The following is a 26,649-nucleotide window of genomic DNA, read 5'->3' as shown; positions in this document are numbered from 1 at the left end:
AAGTAATATAAAGAAACTACATATTAAATATAATATTTCGCAGGGGACATAACACTATCGCCTTCTTGTAAAAACAAGTGCTGATTCCCTCCCTTATCCTGCCAAAATGGCAAATCAACCGTGTTTGCCGACGTTCGGTGTTCTCTCCCCATCATACCACTTAACTGGCCGGAGTTATCTCTTCATACTTTTCATGCAGTCCCGCCACAGTCAACTGACCCTCCCTTCCCCCCAATTTGAAGATCAAACACACCCATCTCTCCCGACCCGGGGAGCGTCTAGTGTCCAGCTGACCACACAGTACGTGATTCTTGGCGGGAGTTGGGAGATGAGTAATTTGAAAACTGCGACTAACTTAGTTTCTTTCAGGCATCTTAAGGTGGGGGGTCGGGGGGGGGGGGGTACTTCTACTGCCCCCTTACTTCCACGAAAAAAACCCAGAAAAAGTAAATAATTTAAATAGAAAATATATTCTTCAAGCAGTATCCGCCCCCTGAAATTTAAGTTTGCCCCCCTCCCCCATCCCTAAAGTTTCAAGTGCACCTCCCCTACCCCGGAGAAAAATGGCAGAAAAAATCCTTGGCTTCCATTTGTAGGAAAATAATCGGAGATTAAAAAATAAGTATAAAATCCTTTATTGGAACAAACTACTAAATACACAAAAAAATTAAGTAATTTTAATTACCTTTTAAGGAGAGAGAATCTATTGTTTTAACAATACGTTAACACAAACAGGATTATCTATTATTAAATATTTTATTATTATTTAACAACATTGAACAACACAAGACCCCTGCCCTACCCAACAACATGCTAAATATATCCGATGTTTCCCCACTACGCCTTCGCTAGAAACACAGAAATTATTTTTTTTTTGCGGAATCTCTACTTTTATTTTTGTTACTTCATTACTTCACGTAAACATTAAAATCCATTCTTTATTTTTCCCTGTGATTAATTATAAATGTTGTAATACCTAACCGTGATATAGTTTAAAAAATACACATTATATTTCGATAATTGAAACCTCAAAATCTAAATTAAATAATGTTTAGATTGTCTAGACCAATACTATCTGTGTGATAAGCTTTTAACCAACATCTGTGTCAAGCATTGGTTGGTTTACAAAACTCTTTAAACTTCATCCATATCTGTATCAGCCCAAGTGTTTAGCATTGTCTAGCGTTCGTGTGGTGTTTACATCATTAATGACACCTACCAACACATATGGAACTACTGTATCCTTCCTCCGCAACCGCACTATTACCTGTATCCTTCCTCCACACCCGCACTATTTCCTGATAAACAAAAATAACCCGTTCTCTATCACCAAGCGTGATTTTTATTTGTTTCGCTGCTTCTCCTATTTTTTCGGTGGAAATTTTTTTTTGTTGGTGTTTGAAAGACAACAGCGGAAACAAATTACTAGCATCACAAACCAAATTAGTGGCCCCGCGTTAATGGCGGCTGTGTTTGAACACCGTAATGGAACCGACGGGAACAACAGCAGCGGAAGCGGTTCCCTCCACCCAAAGACTTCACTCCCAGCAAACAACGGTGCCAGACAATGGGAGGCGCACGCTGATCGTGTTTGGAGAAGTGCTCACACGATACTAAACTGGGAGCCGACACAGCCTCGGCAGGGGAGCGATAGTTTCTATACGATGTTCTAATATCAGGATTACACCGATACCTTCCCTATTTTTGTTGGTCCTAAAATTTAAAACCGCACTGTGAGGCTAGAAGTTTGAGTTTAAATTCACTACACTATTGACACATTCACGAAGTTATTTATAATGTAATCATGAACAAAAGCAGTAATTTATATATATATATATATATATATATATATATATATATATATATATATATATATATATATATATATATATATATATATATATATATATATATATATATATATATACATATGAACCTGGCCACTGAGAGTGATTGTAATTTGTTAGACCAGTGTCCACTCCTAATTAAGCTCTATACCTAGTGGATCGAATCAAAGCACTCTCATTAAAAACCACGGTAACAAATAAATTGTATCATTTTAACCGACCACACAAAAAGACCACTAAAATTACCTGCCAATGGATGCAGGTAGTTTGTTTAGGGCAAGTTTATGTCTGACTCTACGAAAACAAAGATATTTGAAATTTTTTTACAAGATAAAGTGTGGAGCATTTTCTTCTTATTTTCCGTTCTTAATTCTATCGTAGGAAGAGATTCCCTCAAACACAATTAAGTATAATGTGTCAACTTGTTACCCGCCATTTAGACCATTGACTCCATTTTTAGCCTGCTTTTCTTTTTGGATCAGCCTTTGTTCAAGCAAGAACAAACTATGAGCTTAACCCACCCGACCATGTCAAACTCTGTGGACCTTTTAAAATTGACCTTGAGTTGTGAGATCTGTGGGACCGCCAATCGACTTTTATTTTGGACGACTCATGTAATTACCCGGGGACTGTCCTCTGGATTAGAGTCATTTACTCCACCGAAGCTGCCCTACCCACCAGGAGACACCCGCCCTACCCACCAGAAGACAACCACCCTACCCACCAGAAGACAACCACCCTACCCACCAGAAGACAACCACCCTACCCACCAGAAGACAACCACCCTACCCACCAGAAGACAACCACCCTACCCACCAGAAGAACCCTTCCCTACCCACCAGAAGATCCCTTCCCTACACCCCAGAAAACCCACGCCCTACCCACCAGAAGACCCCTTTCCTACCTACCAGAAGACCACGCCCCTACCCACCAGAAAACCCACGCCCTATCCACCATAAGCCCCATCCCAACCCACCAGAAGACCCCTTCCCTACCCACCAGAAGAACCCCACCCTACCCACTAGAAGACCCCTTCCCAACCCACCAGAAGACCCCTGCCCTACCCACCAAAAGACCCCTGCCCTACCCAATAGAAGACCCCCGCCCTACCCACCATAAGCCTAATCCCTACCCACCAGAAGACCCCTACCCACCAGCAGACCCCTTCCCTACCCATCAGAAGACCCCATCCCTACCCACCAGAAGACCCCTACCCACCAGAAGACCCCTACCCACCAGAAGACCCCTACCCACCAGAAGACCCCTTCCCTACCCACCAGAAGACCCCTACCCACCAGAAGACCCCTACCCACCAGAAGACCCCTACCCACCAGAAGACCCCCACCCTACCCACCATAAGCCCCATCCCTACCCACCAGAAGAACCCCACCCTACCCACCAAAAGACCCTGCCCTACCCACCAAAAGACCCCTGCCCTACCCACCAAAAACCTCTGCCCTACCCACCAGAAGACCCGCCCTACCCACCTGAAGAACCCCACCCTACCCACCAAAAGACCCCCGCCCTACCCACCAGAAGACCCCCCTCACCTAACCACCAAAAGACCCCTGCCATACCCACCAAAAGACTACGCCCTACCCACCAGAAGACCCCCTTCCCCTAACCACCAGAAGACCTCTGCCTCACAACTGACCAAAACACGTACCCCAACATGTCCAAGGTGAGAAAAAAATACGCTCGTAGTTTCAGGCCCCATTTAGTCCCAGCTTTGATGAGTAATCTAAAATCAATACAGTGATTTATAATGTTTTGGACATGCAGAATTAAAGGAATTACCAGCGTTTGATTGTAGAACAACAGCCCATTTCCTCAGATGGGAAACTTAAACCTGCGCTACCGGGCAGAGGTTCAGCTGAGATGTCCGAAAATTCATTCGTGAATTCATTCGTGAATAATTGTCTGTTTGACATGACCAAACGACCAAGCCAAATGAAATATATACAAGCTACCCTTTCGGACATGACGGTCATTAAAGCAGATGAAGTAGAGTTTCTGTGACATCGGTCTATATAAGGATAATGTTCTATGCCAAGCCACATTAGCCTACCTGAACGTGAGTCAGGTACCGACCATAACAGTTAGGACTCAAGGATATCCTACGGACTCAAGACTACCGGGTTAGGATTAGTGAGTACTATATTTGCCGACTCATAACTGAAGTACCTATAAGTGTGCAAACATTTCTTTTAAAAAAAAGTCTACCATAAAAAAATATCCACTAAAACGGTGATTTCTACCTGAATAACTGGTCAATGGATATTCAGTTGAGTTAACTTATTAATAATTTAATGCTTAAAGTATCATAAACTTCAAGCTTTCACCACTATCTGTTCATATTAAAAATAACGTATCGGCTTGGGACTATAGTATGAAAAACATGAATCATTAAAGTTACCTCACCTCACTGTAGCTACAACACCAACAAAACACATTATCATGCAACCTTGTCCCCTCCTTACCCTTTCTTCCCTAACCTCATATTCGCACATCCTTAAAAACGAAACACTACTCCTATTAATTATTACATACAATGTAATTAAAATCTAATTAACGGACCAAGAAATGTAAATCTTACATATCCTTATCATAATATTTACAACTAAGTTCACAAAAAAATTTTTTATCCATCACTCCAGCAAAAGTCTAGGAGCTTAAATTTTCAACGGAGTTTACCTGCGGACATGTACTAGCAAATGGTGTAAACAAATACCCAACTCGACCGATTAAGTTTGTCTTTAATCAATAATATTTGCTGCTGAATGCATTTATTGATTATATATATTTTTATATGTAATGTTGTTGTCTTGAAGGTCGTCGAGTTCAAGACCCAATCCGACTTTTTGTTTACCCCCCCCCCTCAACACCCTCGCCCAACCAAACCCAACACACACTAGAATTTAGCTTCAAGCGTTATTCCCCCCCCCCCCTTTAAACTGGCCAAGCTTTGAACAATACAGCCTCGTTGTGGCACCTCGTCTTGCCTCACTTCCCTAGCCCCCAGCACCAAACATGATTTTCCAATCCGCCCAATATAAGAAACCATACCGATGCTGTTTACATCCAAAAGTAGAAAATATATTTTTTTTCTACATCATTCTGGTCTACGGTTGACGTATTTACCCAACACAGACCAACCCGACAGGCATTCAAACTTCAAAGCTCAGGACAGCAGTAAATTCTAAACCTCCACCGCACCAAATCCCGACTCGTTTTATTTCCCCAAGGCGAAATTCGGTTTCATTTATTGCCCGATTTAAGCATCTCTTCGCAATTTCCAAACACGGCTTCCTCTGTCATATTCTTTCCTTTTATCTCCAACCCACGGCTTCGGTATTAAGCTCCGAGGCTATCTACAATTCATTTTGGCCTTTAGTGCTGAATCCGGTATCAATACGGTCGCTTTGCGCAGGCGTGGGAATTCGATTTCGTACTTCCGGTGCCAGGTAGAGTATTTTTGTCTGTAATTAATTTTGATATCCCGGCATTAGAATGCGAACGGGTCTTATGCAAAGACCGGGTGTTGAACGTCCGCGCAATTATTGTATAGGCGCGGCAGTGGAAATACACCTTTAGGGGATGGTTGAAAGATGGATGAATGGAAGGAAGGATGGGGGGAGGAAGTGAAAGGAGAGGGAGAGAAAAAAATCAGAAAGAATGGGCAAATAAAAAAAGTGGAAATGAAAAAAAAAGAGAGAGAAGGGTCCTTTAACTATTATGGTAGTAATGATCAGAATTCATAAATCTGTCTCCGATAATCAATACGCGAATGACGACGTTATTGATGAAGCTATTATAGGAACACGAATGGGCAGATAACTTGGGGGGGTGGGGGGAGGGGAGGTTTTATATATTTTTTTAGCTCTTAGATTAGAAAATTGAAATGGAATAGAAATTTTTATTACACTTTTTGGTCTCATTCGTAATTGTTTCGATAATTACTGTTTGTATTTTTGCTTTGCGTAGATAAAAAAGGTTACAGTATAGATGTTTTATTAACTTACGATTTAGATGTAAAATAGAGGGTGGAGACAATCTGTGTCTGGTCTGGTGAATGATAAACGCACGTCTTTTACAGCCAAAGATAAAGCTAAATAGATATCTTATCAAAATAGTATTAAAATAATTTAATTGATTGAAAAAATGTATGGGAAAAGTATTAAAAAGTTATTAAAATAGTTTGAAAATAGCAGGAAGCGGTATACAATTGTATTATAACAGTAATAAAATAAAATTAAAATTGTAATAAAATTGTATTAAAATTGTATTACAACAGGAGATAAAAAGTATTGAAATAATATACAAATACTATCATATTATTCTAAATAACACGGAGATAGTACTTCTTGCATTCGTTTTATAAGTATTTAACTGGCGATAGTCTGATGCAGAGTTTCTTCCAGGCATCTCTTCGGGTGGGGGAAGGGGGCTTTGCCCCCCGAAGAAAGTCTACCCCCTCCCCCCGAACGAAATGGAGTTTATATAGAAAACGTATACTTTTACGAGTGTACACCCCCCCCCCCCCCCCCACAATATAATGTGCCTTCTTGTAGAAATAAGTCTGGAGGAAACACTGGTCTGATCATGTTTTGTTAAATTGTCGTCTGGTATATTAATGTTCATTTAGATTTATAAAATATTACATTCGACTAAATTACAAATGCAATATCCTCATGTAGAACATTGTACGTACACAGATTACATTCAATGGAAGTTATTTTGAACCAACTCGTTGACAAGTTTAAAGACCGAATTCTTTTGTTGGCAACCAATCCGCTTTCTAGTGAAACTTTCAACGGGCAAATACAAACGGGCGTATAATAAAATCACATTAACAAAAATGTTGTTTACTATTGAGTACATTTCTGTAAGAAACATATTTTAAATTCTTTGCATTTCTCGAGATTTTTATTGTTGCAATCAATAATTTTCCAAAACTTGTTTTTTGTTTTATTTCTCACGTGTTTGCTAAATATTTCCTTTGTGTATATGACAGGATTTCCATTCTTTGTTCAGCAAACATTTTATACGTTTTTACACTTAATTTTTAAAAATTATTATTTTTTTACATTTTTTTTTTTGAGGAACGAATTCATCTTTTATTCCGTACCACAACCTAACAAGGATGTGTTAGACATTGTTCTTTTAGCTATTGAGACAGCTTCTAATCAACATGTTCTACGAGATATTTTTATTATTCTAGCCTTTTATTGTTGTTGAATACAACACATGTGACGTTTTATGTGGGATAGGGGAGATGGGGAAGGGTAGGGTATAGGGAGGGGTGAATATCTCTCCGGCCATTCAAAGAAAAAAAATCGTTTGAAAACACTCGTCAATTGGCGATATTGTTGTCTAAAGGAAGAGATGCATTTTCTCCAATTTCGGAATGGCGACAACATTTATTTGTTCTGTTCCGAGACACCGCTTCCAGTAGATGCGTTGTTTTCTGGTGTTTTTTTTAATGTTTATTTTGAATAATCAGAGTGTTGCAACAATTTTCTTAGTATAGGATTGTTGTAACAATGGTGTTAACATAGGATTGTTGCAACAATGGTGTTGTTATTGGATTGTTGCAACAATGGTGTTGTTATTGGATTGTTGCAACAATGGTGTTGGTGTAGGATTGTTACAACATGTTGTTAATATATATGATTATTGCAACAATGGTGTTGTTACAGGATTGTTGCAACAATGTTGTTAGTATAGAATTGTTGCAACAATGGTGTTAATATATATGATTATTGCAACAATGGTGTTGTTATAAGATTATTTCAACAATGGTGTTCTTATAGGATTATTGCAACAATGGTGTTGTTATAGGATTGTTGTAACAATGGTGTTGTTACAGGATTGTTGCAACAATGGTGTTGTCATAGGGTTGGTGCAACAATGGTGTTGTTTTATGAAATTATCAAAAATTGTGCTGTTATGGGTTTGTTGCAACAATGTTGTCGTTGCTACATTGACCACACTCAACCATATATACCATATATAGCATCCAAGATGGTCAGCCTGTTCCAACTTGAAATATTTTATAACCCCCTCCCTACCCTCATCCCCTCTTACCAGCTGTCATCTTCGCTCCTAGCTTGAGACTAACCCCAACATCCAATGCTCTAACACTAATCACTCGTTATCAGTGTTATAAAACAAAAGCTTAGCCTCTATCTTTACCCCATTCATATATATGGTCGTAATGTCAATGTGACCCCACTCCCTTTATAATCCTTCCCCAATCCCTCTAGTTAAACCCGTACAAGCGCCACCCTAATTAACATGTAAAAACTAATCATGTATGTGACCCCCCCCCCGGCACATCATATATCATCTCATTACGTCATTAAAGCCTCCCGTTTGTCTCATTTAAAAAAGTATCATCCAGACCCCCCCCCCCTCAAGTCACCGCCGGTTTCAGCCTACCTCGACTCTACTCCACCTGCACCACAACTCCACACCACTCGATATAACCCCCCCCCCCCCCGTGTATCCACTCCATCTAACGATCCATTCAATCCACATAATAATCCACAAACAACTTCCCAATTAAACCTTCGGCCATCGGATCCTTACCCTCCCTCCCACCCCCTCCCTCCCCCACTTTTTTCCTCCCATCCCATCCTCCCAATAAAAATAAAAAAAAACCTCCATCATATATTTCATGATCCCCCCTCCCCTCCCCACTCACTTGATATCCTTATCAAACGTTCGACCGGGAATGAAAGCGGCCGGCTACGGACCCGGCTGCCGGTTTCTATGCGTAGACCGGAAGGAACTCTCGCGTCGGAGGGGAAGAAAAGGCACCCCATGCGCGCTTCCCGTGTAAACACGGCGGCGGTCCCCGCGCGCTCAGTTTGTCACCTAGCGGCCCATTGATCTTGCCTTGTCGATAGATTAGCCGCCCGGCCAACGCCGGGGAGACGCGGCTTCTCTCATTGGTCAGATTTCTGTGGTGTAATTTGTGATGTTGCCGGCTGTACTCGCGGGGCCGTTTTCCAAACCATTGCCCTACCTCACCCCCCCCCAGTCTATTTCTAAACTGTTAGTATCCCCCCCCCCCCCCCCCCATCTTTCAATCTTTCGATGCCAACTAGGGTCTGCCTAGATGGATAAACGGCTATTGGGACGTCACATTTCACGTTGATATTTTTTTTTTAAATTAGTAAAAAAAAAATAAAAGAGCAAAACTAAAAGGATTTTCCACCCCTTGGATGTATTGTAACAAGTTTCTCTTTTTTTTTTGCCAAAAGGCAACTTGACTCGCGTGGTGTTATCCTGTTTAGGGAAAACTTGGCAGTTGGCGGTTATTGGGGCTGGCCAACTGGTGACGTAACCTTCGGGGAAATTGTGGCTAGTTGGAGTTCCAGTGGAGATTTATCTTCCAACTTCACACAACGATACTTTTTTTTTTGACGTGAGAGAGAGTGAATCGTGTGGTTTATAGTGATTTCAAAGTTTATCAGGAAAATAAAATTGATTAAAGCTTTGTTTTAATCTTTTGACTTTAGAAAGATATATATTTTTTGACATTTTCAAGTGATTTAGTTGTAGGAAGTCACTTGCTAATTGGATCTATTTCATGTGTGGTTGTGCTTGCTTTTCAAATTAATTTAACAGGTATATATTTGGTGTTACTCAAAATTTTGGGTATTTGTATTTAATTGTATTTGTAAAGCATACTTCTTGTTTTTTACTTAGCAATACTGGCAAAAATATCTACGACATGGTGATCTAGTAAAAATACAGAGAAGTTTCTTCCTTCAATGTGACTTGACTTAATGTTGGGTTATAGAGAGGTCTGTGACGGCAATGTTACTTGACTTAATGTTGGGCTATAGAGAAGTTTGTGACTTAAATATGACTTGACTTTCTGACGATCTCTAATTGGTTAGTAGTTGTTTCTAGCCTTTGACAAATCTTTTAATGCCAAGTGTAAGAAATGCTACATGCAACTGTATGCATATTCATTTCTCTGTTAAGTAGTCACTGTTAAGTAGATGGTTTAAATTATCTTTATATCAAGTGGTGAAGATTGGCGATTAAGGTAGTCAGAGTAATGTGTTTATATTACATTTGCACACAAGTTAATTGTATTTAGTTACTTCAGTGTTAAATTACTGCGGTTACTATACAGTAAGGCTAGCTTTTACATTACTGCAAGCAGTTACAGAAACTCATCTAATATGTTAATCTACAATTTTTCGAGAGGCTGTTGAAAGAGAACGCCATTATATCTGTCTATTGCTGGAACTGCAAACTGCTTAAATATCAGCCTTGTTTTATTAAATGCTGAAATATTATCCCCTGGTACAGGAAATGTTGAAATATCAACCCCCTACTTTAGGGTTTGTTGAAATATCAGTCCCCTCTCCCCCTACTTTGGGAAATGTTAAATTATCAGCCCCACTGCTTTAGGAAATGTTAAAATATCAGCTCTAATTAAGAAATAATGAAATATCAGCTCTACTTAAGAAATGTTGAAGTATCAGCTCTACTTAAGAAATGTTGAAATATCAGCCCCACTACTTTAGGAAATGTTGAAATATCAGCCTTACTTTCAGATCTCTGGAAATATCAGCCTTACTTAAGGAAATGTTGAAATACCAGTCCCCTTACTTTAGGAAATATTGAAATATCAACTCTACTTTTTGATCTGTTGAAATATCAGCCCTAATTTAGGAAAGGTTGAAATATCAACCCTGTGGAAATATCACCCCTATGGTTGATTTGTCAAATATCAGCTCTTCTTTTTTCTCGGCTGTAATTTCAGCTCAACTTCCTAAGCCTTTTTGGATGATGATTCTTTGCTACAATATGTACTGCTCTTGTCCAAGTTTAACTTAACATTCCCTGATATAACTATTGCAGATTGTTCTATTCAATCGTTCCTGGTTTATCAATTTATGATGTAGTAATGTTTAAGTTAATATAACTTACATTTGTAAAGACTTTATTAGACTTGGAGTCAGTTTTTTGTGTGTCGAAATCGCTGTCTTTAGAAATGTCATTTCAACTTTCTAAACTGTTGTATACTGCTTGTAATTTCAGTCTTCTCTGAAAGTAGGTGTTGTTGTGTGCTATATCTAGGGTGTGTAACTTTTGTTGTTCTAACCAGGAAGCTGTAGCATCTAACTTTTTGTTACTTTACCTGGCTCAGTTGCTGGGCTAATTTAAGTTTATCACATCGATTAGTTAATTAAAAGGTTAACGTGTTGAGGGAATTAAAGTTGGTGGTATTAATGAGTTAATTTAATGGGTTCTCTTGCTATTAAATAATCATTGAGTGTTGAATAGTTTTTGAAGTTGTTGTAATTATACAAACTTGTGGTGTTGGTAAATCCTGTGAAGATGACATCATGTCATTGATAATCTTGAGATGTTTGAAATCAGTTAAAATTGATAATCTTGTAATGTATGAAATTATTTAATTGATAATCTTGTGATGTTTAACATATTACTGTTGATAATCTCGTGATGTTTGACTCAATACTTTCTGATGTTTTAAATCTTAAAATAAAAGAACGTAAAGAGTGTTGTCGTATTATAAACACATGTGCATTGATCTGGTGATTATCGAATGGTGATCATTAAGTCAAACTGCGCGGGCTAATTTCATGTAGGGTCTTATATTCTTTAATTTATCATTTTTAGCCCAATTCTAGCGTAGTGTGAATACCTTCTGTGTCTCAATTCTGGCGTAGAACTTCTTTAGCCAAATTCTAACGTACATATGAATACCTTCTACATTCCAATACCTCTATCATTGTAATTTAACATCTAGCTTTGGAGTAAAAATAGACATTTACAATCGATAAATCTATTATACTTGAGTCCAGTACTCATTTTCTTTTGTCGCTTCGATGTGTGTTTGTGTGTACGTGTGTGTGTGTGTGTGGTGGGAGGAACTGGGGGGAGTTCTTGGACCCTTCAAGTCTTAATTTATTCAAGATCGCCATAAAATCTCATAGAATTTGGACATTTTATCTAATCTAAATTTGCAGGTTTACAATTTTAAAATAATATGTTACAACCTTCTATTTAAATGAAACTGATGCAGTTAATCCAATATTTTTCTTGACAAAACATTCGAGCTTGTGTACACACTAAAACATATTCGTTTTGTGCCACTACTTTTCTCATTCATATTTTCTTTCCTCAAAATCTCAGCTTCCTCTTACACCAGTCGTCTGGTTGACAAAATACCATGGCGATTTTGATTACATCATACGTTTGATTGATAAAACACCATGGCGTATTCGACTATTCGTTTTAGGGTCCTTGGGAAAAATGAATTTCCATAACTTCACTGCAGTGACTGAATGTCAATGATAACACATTTTAAGAATTAATCTTAAGTCAAAATTTGATATCAGTTGTTTTTAAAAAATTCTGTAAAAGGATAATGATCTTTTACATAAAAAAAAAAATATCAACAAACAAGCTTTTTAAAAATCCTATGAATAAATAATAACTCCTAGAAATTCTTCCGAAAGCTTTTATTAATATTGGCTAACATTAATTATGTTTTGGGTTTTAAATAGATCCTTTTATACCAAGCTACTTGTAAGGCTACACTTATTTTCATGGTACTGAAGGGGGGGGGGGGATATTTTATTGATTTTTAAAAAGTAAGTGCTATTACACCCATAATTACAAGTACATTTGATGTTTAAACCAAAGGTCTTCGCCAGCACATATCAGTATGGTTAGAGACTTAACAACAAAAGACAAAACAAATGTGGATATGGTAAAATTGGCGACCAATGAGTAACACAGCCATGCCCAAATTTTAAAGAAGACCTACAATACCCAATGTTCTTGAGGTATCTTTAGTAGTAGGTGAAGCCACTTTGCTGTCTGACAACTTTACTAATTTCTTTGTGTCTATTTTAAAATGTAGACATTAGCACAGATTGCGAGGTTTGTTGAAATATCTTCAAGCTTAAGACACTAAAATCTCAGTTTTCTTAAAAGTTGGTTTCGATTTGTAACATAAGTTTTTGAATTAAAAAAAAAAAGTAACTGCGTGCTCGTAAGGTTAAATTATTTCATATAAAAAATATATACAATGAATACACACATCTTTTCCGCGGATTCTTTTCCGGGAATCTTTTGATTCCCATTTGTTGACTTCCATCTGCATGTGAGGACTCTATTCAAGCCAATGATATGTGTCAAACTAATTTCTTCTTTGTTTTTATCATATCCCTCGCTTCTTTACCAAGGTTAGTTTGGAAAAAAGTACACTATTCAATAAATGAGGCGGTATAAGGAACTCACTGTGACATTTAAAGTTCAGATACGCCTTACACAAAGTTTGTGATCGTGATCTAAGCTGTGCCGTGATTGAGAGATGTGAATCGATCACCGTGATCGAACTCAGTCGCCAATGTGCTTGCTGCACGTGTCAGGATGAGCACTGTTGGTGCCACCTTGACCTGCTGGACGTGAGCCAGGTACCTGATTGTGTGTGGACGAGTCCGGACTGACCAATGCATCCTTCCAGTCCGTCTGGCTACTTCCGGCCATGTCCGATATCTGGGTTCCCCAGCTTTATGCTACAAGGTAACCTGTGGTCAGTTGTCGTTTTGGTGGTATGTTTTTTTTAATGGTGGTTATTTTTGTGCTGTCAGTTTTGATTTAGAAAATTTTTGTTTCTGGTCTGTTTTTTCTTTTTGGTTGTTATTTTTGTTTGATCAGTTTTCATTTTGGTGGTTACTTTTCGTGTGGTCACTTTTCATTTTGGTGTGTTTTTTTTTATTTGGTCATTTTTTCTATGAGGTCACTTTTCATTTTTGTAGTTATTTTTGTTTGGGCAATTTTCATTTTGGTGGTTACTTTTCGTGTGGTCACTTTTCATTTTGGTGTGTTTTTTTTTATTTGGTCATTTTTTCTATGAGGTCACTTTTCATTTTTGTAGTTATTTTTGTTTGGGCAATTTTCATTTCGGTGGTTACATTTAATGTTGTCAGTTTTCATTTTGGTGGTTATTATTTTGTTTGGTAATTTTTCTGTGTGGTCTTTTCGAATTTTGGTAGTTATTTTTTTTTGTTTGGTTGATTTTTAATTAGACAGCTTTTTGTGGCGTCTGTTTTTATTGATAGCCATTTCTTTGTCTTCTATTTTGATTTGATTGAATTTAATGACGTCAGATTTTATTTGATTGTCACTTTTTGTGGTCAGTTTTCATTTGCTAATTCTTGCGTCGACATTTTAATTTTTGCTATGACTTTTAACATTTATTATTTTTATATATGTCCATTTTATTTTCGAATTTTTTTTAGAGCAGTTTAGTTCTATTTTGTGATTTTTATGGTTTGCTGTTAAATTAAAAAAAAATTCAAATGTTAAGTGATGGTATATTTTATATAGACTAAAAGAATGCGTAGCTGTCCACAGCAGTGGTCAGTTGGCGTGGTGTAAATGTTTCAAAATACACACGTTTGTCAGATACGTTAACACCACTCATACAAGATTCCACATTGATCATTTTTAAGAAGTTGGTTAAAGCGTACCAACAATAGTAAAAACGTTGACTAGGTGCCTGTATATTATCGACGCTGGCTAAAAGTATTTTAATCACACACTGTAACGGAACCAAGAATGTATCTAATATAAGAAACTTTTACCTTAATAGGACATTTAGAATATGTTATTTTACAATAAAAAGAATAATGACACGTTAGTGGCGTTAAGACGATCGATCTGTATAATAAGGTTAACATTAATGACATATATATATATATATATATATATATATATATATATATATATATATATATATATATATATATATATATATATATATATATATATATATATATATATATTGCCAACCAGAGCCACTTATTGATTTAACTCTTATGCCTAACGCTTTTTATTTAAACCTATCTCTTTTTGTTACATGCTACAAATAAATTCTAATCATCAAGTGATTTATAAGTTCTGGAATTAGTTAATTACAGATTTTGATAAATTACACAATTTAATTGTTTTTAGCAATGTCGGTATCTTAAAAAAAATATTACACATTTCTCTATTAATGGTGATTTTTAAAACTGCTTGGAATTTTAAAAAAATCGATTTTTAAAATTTATTTTGAGTGTACTTTATTTAAGTGTTACATTTAGATGTTTTAAAAAAATGCTTTTTTCTTTTAGTTTGATTGTTTTATTAATTGTTTAACAATGGATACTTTTTCGTATTTTGTGTGCTCTAATGTTGCCTATTCCCCCAGCTTTATATGCCCACATAATACACCACCAAGCACATCTAGAAACTCAATCAAAAAACCCGTAACCGTCAACCCACATCTGAACCACTCATTTTTTAACACACAATTGACCACACCCTCATCCACATCTTCCACACCCACAACCCCCACAACCTACATCGAACCACTCCTCCACATCTGACCACACACTCCACCACCCACATCTGACCACTCACCCCAACACCCACATCTAACGACTCACCCCACTACCCACATCTAACCCATCACCCCACCACCCACATCTAACCACTCACCCCACTACCCACATCTAACCACTCACCCCACCACCCACATCTAACCCATCACCCCACCACCCACATCTAACCACTCACCCCACTACCCACATCTAACCACTCACCCCACCACCAACATCTAACCCATCACCCCACCACCAACATCTAACCACTCACCCCACCACCCACATCTGACCACTCACCCCACCACCCACATCTAACCCATCACCCCACCACCAACATCTAACCACTCACCCCACTACCCACATTTGACCACTCACCCCATCACCCACATTTGACCACTCACCCCACTACCCACATCTAACCACTCACCCCACCACCCACATCTAACCCATCACCCCACCACCAACATCTAACCACTCACCCCACTATCCACATCTGACCACTCACCCCATCACCCACATTTGACCACTCACCCCACTACCCACATCTAACCACTCACCCCACCACCCACATCTAACCCATCACCCCACCACCAACATCTAACCACTCACCCCACCACCCACATCTAACCACTCACCCCATCACCCACATCTGACCACTCACCCCACTACCCACATCTAACCCATCACCCCACCACCAACATCTAACCACTCACCCCACCACCCACATCTAACCACTCACCCCATCACCCACATTTGACCACTCACCCCACTACCCACATCTAACCACTCACCCCACCACCCACATCTAACCCATCACCCCACCACCAACATCTAACCACTCACCCCACCACCCACATCTAACCACTCACCCCATCACTCACATCTAATCCATCACCCCACCACCCACATCTAACCACTCACCCCACCACCCACATCTAACCACTCACCCCATCACTCACATCTAACCCATCACCCCACCACCCACATCTAACCACTCACCCCACTACCCACATCTGACCACTCACCCCACCACCCACATCTAACCACTCACCCCCACAACCCACATCTGACCACTAACCCCACCACCCACATCTAACCACTCACCCCACTACCCACATCAACCCTTCACCCCACTACCCACATCTGACCACTCACCACACTACCCACATCTGACCACTCACCACACTACCCACATCTGACCACTCACCACACTACCCACATCTGACCACTCACCCCACTACACTACTCACATCTAACCACTCACCACACTACCCACATCTGACCACTCACCACACTACCCACATCTAACCACTCACCACACTACCCACATCTAATCACTCACCCCACTACTCACATCTGAACACTAACTCCACCACCCACATCTAACCACTCACCCCACCACCCACATCTAACCACTCACCACACTACCCACATCTGACCACTCACCCCCACCACCCACATCTGACCACATCTGACCACATCTGACCACTCACCCCACCATCTACATCTGACCACTCACCCCCACCACCCACATCTAACCACTTACCCCACCACCCACATCTAACCACTCACCCCACCACCCACATCTGACCACATCTGACCACTCACCCCACTACACTACTCACACCTGACCACTCACCCCACCATCCACATCTGACCACTCACCACATCTGACCACTCACCCCACCACCCACATCTGACCACTCACCCCACCACCCACATTTGACCACTCACCCCACCACCCACATTTGACCACTCACCCCACCACCCACATCTGACCACTTACCCCACCACCCACATCTGACCACTCACCCCCACCACCCACATCTGACCACTCACCCCCACCACCCACATCTGACCACATCTGACCACATCTTACCACTCACCCCACCACCCACATCTGACCACATCTGACCACTCACCCCACTACACTACTCACATCTGACCACTCACCCCCACCACCCACATCTGACCACTCACCCCACTCCTCCACATCTGACCACACACTCCTGTACCCACATTTGACCACTCATTTTTCAAACCACACCTGACCACTCCTATCACATCTGACCAGACACACACTCCAACCACATCTGACCACACACTCCAACCACATCTAACCACACACTCACTCCATTCCACAGCCTACTCCCCGTCATTCTCGGCACTCGGCAAGTCGGCATTCGAACCCGGACTCCACAGCGCACAATGGAGGGCTGCCAGTCAAGGTAAGAAACTACGCCACTTCCTGCTTCCCCATCATTCGGTCTCCTTATCCCAGTCTTAGCTCTAACAAGCTAAGCTGTGTAATGCCCTTGAAATAATCCTAATCTGACTGTGTATCGGTGATAGCCTTTTACAGCTAGGACGTGAATTCCCAATCAATCACATGACGGTAATCGATATTTCAATTTTGGTAGCGTGTGCATCATCGATACCACTCAGTTCGCCGGGTGATAAAAATTTAGTGTGTTTCAGCAATTATGTATTTTTTATTTCTTGTGCTTCTGATAGAGTCTTTAACTACGGTTATTGTGTGCAAGCGCTTAATTAATTTTCTCTGCTGTTAATTTAACGTGATAAGGTACCTAGGTCTATTTTTCGTTAGAGTTTATCCGCTAGATTACCTATGGCCTAATTCGCTAGTTTACCTATGGCCTAATTCCGCTAGTTTACCTATGGCCTAATTCCGCTAATTTACCTATGGCCTAATTCCGCTAGTTTACCTATGGCCTAATTCCGCTAATTTACCTATGACCTAATTCCGCTAGTTTACCTATTGCTTAATTCTTTACCTATGGCCTAATTCAACTAGTTCATCTATGGCATAATCAGAATTTCTTCAGGCATCTCTTTGCGGGGAAGAATTTGGGGGGACGGAGCCCCCTCCCGAAGAATGTCTCCCCCCCCCCTCCCGAACGAAATGGAATTTATATAGAAAACATATACTTTTACCAGTGTCCGCCCCCCACCCCCTACCTAATCGAACCTTGGAATGTTATTTTCTAACAGAGATAATTAGTTAACCAATAACTGCCTGCAAGTCTGTACACTGTGCTAGCTATTCCAACTGAATCTCTGAAAAGACATGGTTTATCCTCAGCCTACGGTCAGACTTTCTCCGCCATGGGTAAGCCTGCGTTTGATGCCAATCTTCATACAGCTTCACAATGGAGGACTCCGCAAGGTCAGTCTATAGGTACAGTTGTTGTCATTGTTGAATTTTATGTACCACACTGTACATAGCCACATAGAGACCCACACACTACACTGTACATAGCCAAGTAGCCACAAAGAGACACACATACCGCACTGTACATTGCCACACAGAACCACACACACCACAGTGTAAATAGCCACACAGACACAGACACACACACCACACTATACATAGCCACACATACAACATAGATTAAATAGGTAAACACTCACGCCATTTAGTACAACGCCAATCACTCACACATATAAAGTACATAGCCATACACTCATACTATACAGTACATAGCCATACACTCACACTATACAGTACATAGCCATACACTCACATATAAAGTACATAGCCATACACTCATACTATATAGTACATAGCCATACACTCACATATAAAGTACATAGCCATACACTCACATATAAAGTACATAGCCATACACTCACATATAAAGTACATAGCCATACACTCACATATAAAGTACATAACCATACACTCATACTATATAGTACATAGCCATACACTCACACTATACAGTACATAGCCATACACTCATACTATATAGTACATAGCCATACACTCACATATAAAGTACATAGCCATACACTCACATATAAAGTACATAGCCATACACTCACACTATACAGTACATAGCCATACACTCACATATAAAGTACATAGCCATACACTCACATATAAAGTACATAGCCATACACTCACATATAAAGTACATAGCCATACACTCACACTATAAAGTACATAGCCATACACTCATACTATATAGTACATAGCCATACACTCACATATAAAGTACATAGCCATACACTCACATATAAAGTACATAGCCATACACTCACACTATAAAGTACATAGCCATACACTCATACTATATAGTACATAGCCATACACTCATACTATATAGTACATAGCCATACACTCATACTATAAAGTACATAGCCATACACTCACACTATAAAGTACATAGCCATACACTCATACTATATAGTACATAGCCATACACTCATACTATATAGTACATAGCCATACACTCACATATAAAGTACATAGCCATACACTCACACTATAAAGTACATAGCCATACACTCATACTATATAGTACATAGCCATACACTCATACTATATAGTACATAGCCATACACTCACATATAAAGTACATAGCCATACACTCAAATATAAAGTACATAGCCATACACTAACTTATAAAGTACATAGCCATACACTCATACTATAAAGTACATAGCCATACACTCACATATAAAGTACATAGCCATACACTAACTTATAAAGTACATAGCCATACACTCATACTATAAAGTACATAGCCATACACTCATACTATATAGTACATAGCCATACACTCATACTATATAGTACATAGCCATACACTCACATATAAAGTACATAGCCATACACTCAAATATAAAGTACATAGCCATACACTCACATATACAGTACATAGCCATACACTAACTTATAAAGTACATAGCCATACACTCACATATAAAGTACATAGCCATACACTCACATATAAAGTACATAGCCATACACTCACATATAAAGTACATAGCCATACACTCACATATAAAGTACAAAGCCTCACACAGAGTACATAGCCACACACGCCATAATACAATACATGCCTACACACTAATGCCATATTATAAACACACAGACACCAATTCATAAATACACCTACACGATTAATACAAACTCACACGCATCTCTATCTCTTCTGACAAAAGTAATCGATTACATAGTCAAAAGTATCGAAGTTGTTTTGCACTTATCGATACTTAGCACTAGTCTTAAACTCTCCCCTTGTCATCACATTGGGACGGAGTGCGGTAGAGAGCTGGACTGCTAACCCGTTAGTCTCGAGTTCGAATCCGGGTTCAAGTCAGTAGACCGTCCCTGAGTCCACCCAACTCTGATGGGTGCCTAACTCCTGTTAGGGAAAGTAAAGGCGGCTGGGCATAGTGCTGTCCACACTATCTCTTCATGTGCCGAGGTCACAGAAACAAGTGAACTCTACTTCACTTGCCCCATAGACCGTCAGGTTTGAAAGGGAAACTTTACTTTGTCATCACATTTTCTGGACATAAATCCGGACCATGACCTAAACACAAAGTGTATATCTAACCCTAAGTACGTTACTATAGCATCTTGACAGAGATACCAAAGAAGAAAAAAAAAACTTGGATACGATACTATTTCTACAGAGCATTGGGACGGGGCGCGCCAAAGATTGTCTATCTTTGAACGTGTTTCATATTTAATTAGTTAATGGCTTTAGATTTTATGACCTTAACTCAATCCTCTGGATCACCCGTTTAGTATTTTTAAAATATGTAATTAGTTAATTAAGATAACATTTGAATAATTAGTTCTGGAAATATTAATAAAATTAGATTTAAGAGTAAATTAATGTTAAATAAAAAAGTTTTTTGGATAAGAAAAGATCTTGAATATTTTTAAATGTAAAAAAAAAAAGAGGAATACGGGATTTCCCGAATTATGAAAGTGACGATTGAATGACGTCTGGGGAACATCACGTGACTTGTGTTTTAAGCTGGGGTACAATGCAGCTAATAGAGCGTGAATAAGGAAAGTTGATATGGACAAGACATGACGAGGGAGAAAAAATAGAGGGAGATACGCGACTGAAAGGAGAAACGTCGGAGGGAAGAGAGGGTAGGAGAGCAACAATGGAGGGAGTGACGAGACAGGAGGGGAGGGACAATGGAGGAAGAGACGGGGGGGGGGGGATGACGGGCTGTATGTGACAGCTTTTCCCTCCTCCACGTACCCCGCCTGGTTTAAGGATGGCAATGACGTGCTATGTTCCCGTGGGGGTCAGGGGTCAGACTGCTGTGTGCGCATGTCTGAGCAGTTGAGATACGTTTGACAGGTTTCACGCTATAAAAAAATAAAATCAAACAAAAATCCCAGCAATTTAATCTTCGGAAATGCGAGAACTGTACAAACCTACTACTCATCTCATCATCTTTGTATTTTAAGTGGTTGTGGTCTGGAGTCCCTTTTTATCATCGTCTTCCTACTTCAATGACAGTTGATCTATACAGGTGTGTGGGGGTGTGTGTGTGAGAGTTGTGTGGTATGTGAGAGTTGGGAGTTGTCAATGAAAAAACGTGGCGCGTTAAAAAGCCGATTTTTTTAATACAACAAATACTCTTTAGTGTAACTAGTCGCAGAAAGACACGCATCACAGATTGTAGTTATAAAAAGTGATACTGATTGCAACTAAAAGCAAATGGGATAGGGCGATTTTCTGGTGGTACAATGTCCATTTGGAGGGTGGGTGGGGGGGGGGGGGGACGTTTTCGTCACGAATTGGGTATGTCGTAGGGTTCGTTACGAAAGGACCACCACCGGTCTATTATGTATGTCCGAGCTTTTAACTTAGTTCTAGGCGAGTAACTGATTCACCTGTAAATCGATAGCAGCAGGTCTGTATCAATAACTAATGGACACGCCCAATCTTTTATAGCCCATACATCCCCCCCCCTCCTAATCCGTACCAACGTAAATGTGGATAATTTTTGTTTACATTAGCCCGGCTGTTTCACCCAACTAGAGATTTATATCTAGACTCCTACCTCTTGAATCTCTGTAGTATCGAAACTGTCATTTGATGGTATCGACTTCCTACTATAATGCTAGCACTCACACCATAACTCTGACTCCCGAACCGAGTCCTAATTTAAATTTTACCTTAATCCTCAAAGTAGTTTCAAACGTTTTTTTCTCTGGGGTTTGGGGCTCTCTTAACCTCTTAATATTTCCGGGAGGGGGGGGGGGGGAGGAGAGCGGCACATACTAATTACAATGTACTGTCTATTTTCTCTAAACAAAGTACACATTTTCTATGTAAATTAAATATATTTTTCTATTTCGTCCGTGAGTGTATATGTGTGTGTGTGGGGGGGGGGGGGGTGGTGGTGTCGCAGAGCATATTTTCACAACACTGTTTAAATTAATACGATCGAGTTGGAATAACTTTACTGTATACATAGACTAAATGGCCGGCTCTGAGCTTCTCTTACAATAAGTTCGATAATATTTATAGATACTGGTTAATGTACCATTGTCGGATTTTTTCAAACGATGGATAGCAGATATTGAGGCCGATTGTGGGCCACTTGCCCCAAGGCCGAGAACGTTATACCGAGGCCGATATCATAACCCTAGCTCTATAACACTATCTATAATCCTTACTTTTCATCATCAGTAGCCGTCATAAATAAAAATCATTCATCGTTACTATAGCTAAATATTTATTCTTTAAATGTCTTCTTATTTTTCTTTTATCTTTTTATTTAATGAAAAATCTATTTAATTGAGTCTGTTTTAATTTTTTAGATATACAAAACATTTTTATTCTTTTAAATTGTTTTTATAAACGCGGAGTCAATTTTTTCTAAACCCGTCTCCTCTCGACGAAGTTTATATTTTAGAGATGCACAAACATAGCTTTCCTTGATACCCAAAACAATAGATTTCTATCAGATTTAAAAACATTGAATAAAACAACGAACTAAAATACAACAAGAATTTTGTCCTCAGAACTCACGCTATCGATCACCGTCGGTCAATCACTAAAGCTAGGATCTACCCGTAATTAATCAACCCATACAAGGTTGTATCGATGATGAATCTAGGTCACAACTGACGGGTTTCAACACTAGAGTAGACGAGAATTCATCTCTCGTCATACACCAAGAACTAGAAACAGCATTCAATAGATATTGCAACAGAAATAGAGTAGGCCTTACACATACTCTAAGTAAAGTTTAGTGTATTTCTAGACTAATAGTAATTGTGGCTTTATCGCGGAGACTAGGTCTTGTTCTGCAAACTAATATATATATATACAGTGGCGGGGACAAACTTTCAAATTTTCGATTTGCACCCTTCCCCCTCAAACTTTCGATTTGCACCCCCCCCCCCTCAAGTTTTTCTCTATATATTTTGCTATTTTTTGCCTTGGTGTCACCCCCCTAAATGGTGTCACCCGGTGCGGTTCGCACCCCCCCCCCTCCTCGCTACGCCCCTGTATATATATATTGCGCGTGATTGTATATCTGTGAATATATGGTTCATGCTGTTTTCAAAGCCTTGTAGTACCCCACTAGCTCAGAAAAAGACCCCCTTTATAAACCTCCTACAGGTTGGCGGGAAAATGTCGTTTGGTGTCGTTGGCCCTAAGTGAGGCACTAAATATTGGCTGGTGATTGTTGCAATTAAGAATTTTCATGAACGCTGAAAGCTTTTTTTTTTCCAAATAAACGTTTCTTTGTATTCTCTGAACTTGGTGGGGTCGACCATTTGGTCGCGTTATGCAATAATTTCACTGCCGCAAACAGGAGAAATTAACCCCGCAGCTAAAGGGACATAACCGAATCACACGTTAGGGAAAAAAAATCCCGGCGACCAAGGGCGACTATCAAGCTTCAAGGGGAGGTTACCGTCTATCACGACAGGCCTGCCATCAAGCAGTGAAATCACGGATGGAGATGTGATTGTGTCCCCTTGTAAATGCATCAGGATCCGGGCTGTGTGACACGGATGAACGAGCAGAGCAGAATATCATTGACGTTTTTTTTCGTTGACCATGTCACTTCATGGCTCTAGCCGGGTGAGCTGAAAATAGGGAGGAGGGTGGAGAAACTGGTGCAGGGTGGGGGTGATGGGGGGGGGGGGTCCTTTTGATGGGGTCGACCAAATACTAAGTGCATGCTGGTCTGTATAAAAATAAAAACAATCTCGATTTAAAAAACAAACAAAACAGTTATATTTTTATATTGGCAATATGAAAAATATGACATCACAAGTAATCCCTTTATTTTTTATAAATTAAAAAAAGCTTTAACAAAAGACTTACTGATATAAAATAGCAATATACAGTTTATTGCTTTTGTTGAAAATTCATTATATATCTTTATGCACAAGGGCAATTAAGTAGATGCGGATGACATCTCAAATAACCACACTGGATAACATTATACCTTGTAACACCACTGTTGTCACGACTTCAATGTTGGAGTTTGCTGTGTAAATACCAGAACATTAAATGTTAACTAAAATATGATAAGACTTAACTAAAATTATACACAACTCTACATAAACAATTTCATAAAATTCTGCGTTGTTCGATTACTTGCTTTGTGCTCTGCTTAAAAATCAACTAAAATATTTTTAGAATTTGAAAAGGAAAAAAAAACCAATTTAAAAAAAAGACACTTTGGTTAGGGGTGCTGAAATTGAGCTTAAAATTCCACACAGTGGGGGGACAATTCATCTTAAAAAGGATCAAAAGGGCGACAACTCACTGATGTGACCCGATTAGCAGCGGGTCAAGCAGCAATAAAGGGAGGAACTAAGGGAAGTCACCCTGCTGGCAAACATCGTTCAAGGGAGATAATAGAAAGGCCAACCTCGTTGTGAGTTTTCATTGGGAATGTGCAGCAGAGCGTAGCGAGGGGGTAACGGGAGCGCCCGACCTTACTGGAACAATCTAATCATCGGATTGCTCCGGCGGATTGTCTGACTGTCATTTTGTTTGTCGGACGACTTATCCAACATTAAGAGGCACGGCTTGTGTTTTCTGATGTGATTGGAGAGGAGTGGAGAACTTAACTTAATTAATGGCATTCGTTAAACTAACTTTAAAAAAAAACTAATTTTTAGACTTAATGACGAATACATTTAGCAAGTAACATAGCAAGTAATTTAATTATAAAATAAAAAATAAAGTTTTTGAATAATTAAGAAGTAAGTTAGCAAAAAAGGTTTTAAATAATTTAATAATCAACTTTGCAAATAGGTACTTGTTGAAAAAAAAAAGTAATTTATCACGTACGGTTATATGTATTTTACTACGTAATTAAATTTATACGTTTTGGGTAAATAAGAAATGTGTTTGATAACTAACTGACAAGTAACTGGGCTAATACATTTGTTTATAAAATAACACTTAGCTAAGAAAGTAAAGCTGCCAACAAATTAATTTAAAACGTCGCACGAAATTAAGCATTTCATTAAGCAATGAAGTGAGAAACTTTTGAATACATTGTACCCATACATCCTTTTCGATGGTGCACATCAAAATGAACAAAGTCCCAATCATTTTCTAGTTTAAAATGTTTTTATTTAATTCACACCGGCATGTTTTAGGGAAACCTATAGAAATATTCTTTGCAATTATATCTGTCCCTATAATATTATTTTAGATTTTTATTTTATTTATCGCACACCAGCCTACGCATATCTTGTCTGCTTAGCTATAACAAAAAAAAAATAACAAACACAACAATTAAACTATTCTGCAATACTTTTAAAAATTGCCTCAATTATCATATCCTTTTTTGCCATCTCTTTTTTCCACTGCTTTCTCTGTGTCGTGTATGTGTAGATTTCATATTGAAAAAAATGTTCACAATAATCTTTTTCATAATAATAATATTTGTTCCGCATCATCATTCTCACCGAACAGAGAATTATTGTTTTTTTTATAACAATTTCCTTTAAGTGCGGTAATAAAACAAAACATTGCAAAACTATAAACATTGTTGCTAAAGATCTATGAATGGGGAACTGTGATGGATGGCACATAAAGCTGTGAGACTTTATGGAGCTTTACTTGATAAAGCCGCACCGATTTGAGCGGAATTAGGTGCTAGACGGTGCAAATGTGCGGAATTAGGTGCTAGACGGTGCAAATGTGTGGCCCTGGGTTTCAAAGTGCGTCGGTTTATATGGCTAACGCATACAAGCCACTACCTTTGATGGTTTATTAAGAGTTTTTTTTTCTTTATATGTAATGTACAAAAAATTGGTAGCATGTAATTAAAATGACGTCACAATAAGTACTAAAATTTCCCGAATAGGTCTAGATCAGCGGTTCTTAACTTTTTTGGAGGTACCGAACCCCACCAGTTTCATATGCGTATTTACGAAAATTCTTTTTTAACAGTTCTATCGTCTACACTGACAAAATACGATCGTGAATCATATAAGTCGGGTGTGTGTTTTGAGCTCCTCCGAGCACCTGCAACTGACTCACCGAACCCCTGGAGTTCTATCGAACCCATGTTAAGAACCACTGATCTAGATCAGTTTGTCA

The 26,649-nt window shown here is 39.1% G+C and overlaps 1 protein-coding gene across 2 annotated transcripts in view; it reads left to right on the top strand.

Moving 5' to 3' along the window:
- The window catches only part of LOC131953257 (uncharacterized), a 39,962-nt gene that overhangs the window by 9,219 nt on the left and 4,094 nt on the right, over positions 1-26,649 (top strand). The window contains exons 5-6 of one of the 2 annotated variants that reach the window (XM_059316366.1): positions 17,422-17,505; positions 18,381-18,464. In XM_059316366.1, the coding sequence (XP_059172349.1) occupies positions 17,422-17,505; positions 18,381-18,464 (168 nt within the window). Of the gene's footprint in view, positions 1-17,421; positions 17,506-18,380; positions 18,477-26,649 lie in introns of both variants that reach the window. The other variant, XM_059316365.1, reaches the window with a different exon arrangement.

This window comes from Physella acuta, unplaced genomic scaffold (assembly GCF_028476545.2).
Source record: "Physella acuta isolate Inbredline_101_S28 unplaced genomic scaffold, ASM2847654v3 ptg000914l, whole genome shotgun sequence".
In the NCBI taxonomy this organism is placed as follows: domain Eukaryota; kingdom Metazoa; phylum Mollusca; class Gastropoda; family Physidae; genus Physella; species Physella acuta.
This window is presented reverse-complemented; position numbering and strand designations above follow the sequence as displayed.